General features: G+C 37.6%; 1 protein-coding gene across 1 annotated transcript in view; it reads left to right on the forward strand.

Annotated features, from left to right (window-relative positions):
* TUBGCP4 (tubulin gamma complex associated protein 4) overlaps positions 1-5,187 on the forward strand; it is a 67,310-nt gene that overhangs the window by 54,158 nt on the left and 7,965 nt on the right. Inside the window, exons 20-22 of the mRNA XM_023527712.1 lie at positions 3,407-3,457; positions 3,886-3,991; positions 5,140-5,186. Coding sequence (XP_023383480.1) covers positions 3,407-3,457; positions 3,886-3,991; positions 5,140-5,186 — 204 coding nt within the window. The remainder of the gene's footprint in view (positions 1-3,406; positions 3,458-3,885; positions 3,992-5,139; position 5,187) is intronic.

The following is a 5,187-nucleotide window of genomic DNA, read 5'->3' on the forward strand; positions in this document are numbered from 1 at the left end:
TTAGCATAATACCCTCTAGATCTATCCATATTGTCACAAATGAAAAGATTTCATCCTTTTTTTGTAGGTGAGTACTATTCCATTGTATGTATGTACCACCCCTTCCTTATCCAGTCATCTGTCAATGGACCCGTAGGTTGCTTCTGTATCTTGGCTATTGTAAGTAATGCTGCAGTGAACATAGAGGTGCATATATCCTTTTGAATTAGTATTTTGGATTTCCTCGGATAAATTCCCAGCAGTGAAATTTCTGGGAGATATGGTAGTTCTATTTTAATTTTTTGAGGCATCTTCATACTGTTTTCCATAGTGGCTGAAAAAATTTAAAACGCCACCAAGAGTGCACACGGGTTCCCTTTTCTCCGCATCCTTGTCAGCACTTTTTGTTGTTTGTTGATTTATTGAGGGTTGCCATTCTGACAGGTGTGAGGTGATATCTCGTGGTTTTGAGTTGAATTTCTCTGATGATTGGTGATGTTGAACATCTTTTCATATGTCTATTGGCCATCCACATGTCTTCTTTGGAGAAAAGTTTATTCGGGTCTTCTACCTATTTTTTAATCGGATTGTCTTGTTTTTTGGTGTTAAGTTTTATGAGTTCCTTATATATTTTGGATATTAACTCTTTATCAGATAGATGGTTTGCATATATTTTCTCCCATTCTGTAGGTTGCCTTTTCATTTTGCTGATTACTTCTTTTGCTGTGCAGAAGCTTTTAAGTTTGTTTTAGTCATACTTGTTGTTTTTGCTTTTGTTGTTTGTTTTTGGTGTCATATCCAAAAAATCACTGCCAAGACAAAATGTTGAGGAGTTTCTTCCCTACATTTTCTTCCCTACATTTTCTTTCTAGTAAGTCTTGTGTTTAAGTCTTTGATCCATTTCGAGTTAATTTTTGTGTACAGTGTAAGATAGTCCAGTTTCATTTTCTGCATGTATTTGTCCAGTTTACATAGCACTGTTTATGGAGAGACTATCCTTTTCCCATTGGGTGTTCTTGGCTCCCTTGTCAAATATTAGTTAACTGTATGTGTGGGGATTTAATTCTAAGCTGTCTGTTTTGTTCCATTGGTCTGTCTGGTTTTATGCCAGTACCATACTGTTTTATTTACCATAGCTTTGTAGTATAGTTTGAAATCAGTAATGTGATGCCTCTGGCTTTGTTCTTCTTTTTCAGGATTGCTTTGGCTGTTTGAGATCTTTCATGGTTCCATACAAATTGTAGAATTGTTTTTTCTATTTCTGTGAAGAATGCCTTTGGAATTTTGATAGGGATTATGTTGAATCTATAGATGGCTTTAAGTAGTATGGACATTTTAACAATATTGATTCTTCTGACCCACGAACATAGGATGTCTTTCAATTTGTGTCGTCTTTGATTTCTTTCAACAAAGTCTTGTGGTTTATGTTATACATATATTTCACTTCCTTGGTTAAATTTATTCCTAGGTATTCTTTAACTCAGCATAATTGAGATTAATACATATCGCATGTAGCAATAGTTTATTCCTTTTTATTGCAGAGTAGTACTCCACTATTCATACTAATATGTTTTCTCTGTGGATAGACATTTGAGTGTTCCCTCATTGTAGTTTTAATTTGCATTCCCTAATGGCTAATGATGTTAAACATTTTTTCATATGCTTATTTGCCATCTACGTATCTTCTTTGGTGAATTGTCTGTTCAAATCTTTTGTCCATTTTTTATTGTTTTTATTTTCTTACTATTGAACTTTGGGAATTCTTTGTATTCTGGATATAAGTCCTTTATCAGATATGTGACTTACAAATATTTTCTCCCAGTTTATGAATTGTCTTTTCATTCTCTTAACACTGTCTTTCAAGAGCAGAAGTTAATTTCGATTAAGTCTAATTTATCAATTTCTTTTATGAAGCATGGTTTTGGGCATTGTGCCTAAGAAACCTTCGCTTAACCCAAGATCACAAAGATTTTCTTCTCCTTTGTTTTCTTCTAGAAAATTTATAATTTTCAGTTAGATTTGTTAGATTTGTGATCATTTTGAGTTAATTTTTGTATGTGGTGCAAGGTATGGATCAAGTCTTAATTTTTTGCATGTGGATATCCAGTTGTTCCAGAAACTTGGTTCTTTTTTATGATTTCTTTTGTATATGTATATTGCTATTATCCTTACCTCTTTAAGCATTTTTACCAAGCATATTTTAAAATCTTGGTCTGTGTCAACAGATTCTGAGACTAAAATTTAGTTGCAAAAAGTGAGGAAAGCAGGGTTGATCAGAGAGAGAAGGTAAGCTGTGATACAGTTGCAGCAGAAGCCTTGGCCAGTCCTGTGCAGAGTTCTGAAGCTGTAATGGCCTTTCAGAGATGTCCTAAATTAAGGTTCAAGGGCTAGGCCATTGTACCTCTGCATCTGTCAGAAACTGAATGGCCTGTCCTCAGGGAAAGAAACCACAGGTAAGGAAGCTCCCTTTAGCCAAGGGCGTTCCTGGAGGGCCAACAACAGGCAATATTTGACAACTGGGGTAATGAATACCTCAGTCTTAGAGGGGAGATCTGGGTGACACTTTGTATTATCCCTCAGTCTGTTCTAAAACTTCTGCTTCATATGGTGTGTGTTATCTCGTCTGTTGTATGTCTTTTACTCTTCACATGTCTAAGTTATTTTGACCTGTGTGCATATTTTCCCCAGGAGATGTCCCCTACTTTGTCTAGTAACATGGCCTGGAGAGGGGCCAAAGGCCAGTTCCTTATCTGTGTCAGTTCCAGTAAAAGAGGAAGGGTTAAGGGCCAGGTTGGAGATTCTAGGTACTTCAGTGTTGATCACTTCGCAGGACAAATCCTAGTTAGGATTTTACCATTGATGCTGGCTATGGTTACGCAGTAGATTTTAGTACATTAATCCTCAACCCTGCTGAATTCTTACTAGTTTTCATAATCTATATATAAGTTCTCTTGGACTTTATATACAGATAAATGACATCATGTTAATAGTAACTTTTGTGTCTTCCTTTCCAATTATACTTTTTTGAATAGATGTTGACTTTTATTAAATGCTTTTTCTGCGTCTATTGAAGTAATCATGTTTTTTCTTTTTTGATCTTTAGTAAATTACATTCATATTTATTTTTTTATTGAGATACAATTCACATAACATTTGAGCCATTTAAAAATATACAATTTAGTGGTTTTTAGTATATTCACAATGCGTGTAACCATCACTATTAAATTTCAGAACATTTCCATTGTGTGTGTGTGTGTGTGTATTTTTTTTTTACTGTTAAACTGCCCTTTCATTCCTGGGATTAACTCAACTTGGTCATGATTTATATTCTTTTTTCAATACATCATTGGATTTGTGTAAAATCATTTTTTACAGAAGTTTTCATTGTAATGAAATTTTGTCCCTGTTTTGATGGTTCTTTTCACAGCATCTCTGGAAGCTGATGGTGGAAGAGTCAGATTTACTGGGTCAGCTGAAGGTAATAGCTTAGCTGTTCTGTTCACTCTCAGAATGATGCTAGTGGGCAATGACGTAATTCTCTAGCCTCTCCTAAGAGCACTGATAGTCCGTACCCAGAGTTCTAGAGTGGCCTTCTATGTCCTTGGCCTAATGGGCCAATTACATCTAATACTGTAAATTTACTACAATACAAAGCTTTGGGTGTTTACTTTCTTCTGGCTTAATATAATTGTATTTTCACTGAATAAATGATACCAAAGACACATCGGTCATCTTGCCACAAGAGATTGCTAAGTATGCCCCTTTGAAATGTCAAAAGCCTATATTCTTTTGTAGATTGACTTAAACTGATGAGATTTGGAAATTAAATGTGTAATTCCAGTAGGAAAGTAAGAAGCTCATGGCCCTGCTGGATTACCAAATTGTAAGTTGAAATTCTGTCTGCAGATCATTAAAGACTTTTACCTTCTGGGACGTGGAGAACTGTTTCAGGCTTTCATTGACACAGCTCAACACATGTTGAAAACACCCCCCACTGCAGTCACTGAACATGGTAAGTGCCCTGTGGACCAGAGAATTACCAGCTTACTAAAGTTGTCGGGTGTTTCTTGACTGCTGCTGAACCATTTAGGCCTATTCCACATAAGAGCAGACTGTTGAGTTTCCAAAGATGGAAGGCCTTTCAGCTAGGCTTCACACCGAGGTCTTTGGGAGCAGCCTCTTGACTTGTGTCCCTTCCTGGAAGAATTGACACAGGCCTTCAAACCAGGTATTTTATCTTATCAGATTCTACACATATATTCCTTATGGAACATATTGGGACTTATTGCCACCACGTACTGTATTAAAACTCTTAAGGTTGTGATCATGGAAACGTAACATGAACTAACCTAGGTAGAAAGGAGAATGTATTTGCTATTATACCTATAACTCCAAAGGGATAGGGTATAACTAGGCCTCAGAATGACTGAAACCAGGAACTTAAATACTGCTAGGATTCCATTTTATCATATCTTGTCTGTGCCTTCTGTATACTCTTTGATGGCCTTATAGTCCCATCTGGAAGCATGGCCACCAACAGCTCCCAGGAACATCCCTCACAGTGTCTACTGGCGGAGCCAACCCAGACTCTCTGATAGCGAGTGAAAGGATTCCAGAGAGAGGGTTTTGATTAGTCCAGCTCAGACCTATACCTATCCCTGTGTCAGAGAGGTCAGACATTAAGATATGCCAAAGTGTTCACCCTTGACCAATAGGAATGATCACCATTCCCATTCAGACTACATAAGGAAAGTTGGGTTAAGGATCAGAGTCTGGGGAAAAAAAGAAAATTAAAGAGCTGTACTCCTTCAGTCTGAATAAAGCCTCTGGGTTGGCCTGGCTCGGTCACGTTTATATCCCTAAATAAAATAGTGTAACAAGGTAGGGTATGACCTTCCATTTGATCATGCCTGGGTCACCTGCCTACCCCTAGGATCAGGTATTGTCAACCCCACTGGAACTACACGGATTATACTGGGCAGGGCTGATTCTCTAGGGAAAATCAGGGTGCTGTTATCAACAAGAGAAGGAACGCATGCCAGTCAGGCAGAAGCAACCAACATTACTGCATCCTACTCGTAGCGTGAGGCAGGCTGGGGAGAAATGGAGAGCTGGAGGAGTCTGGCTTTGTTATGTAGCCCATTATGTCCTTTTTTACAGATGTGAACGTGGCCTTCCAACAGTCAGCACACAAGGTGTTGTTGGACG

Source organism: Pteropus vampyrus, unplaced genomic scaffold (genome assembly GCF_000151845.1).
Source record: "Pteropus vampyrus isolate Shadow unplaced genomic scaffold, Pvam_2.0 Scaffold19, whole genome shotgun sequence".
NCBI lineage: Eukaryota > Metazoa > Chordata > Mammalia > Chiroptera > Pteropodidae > Pteropus > Pteropus vampyrus.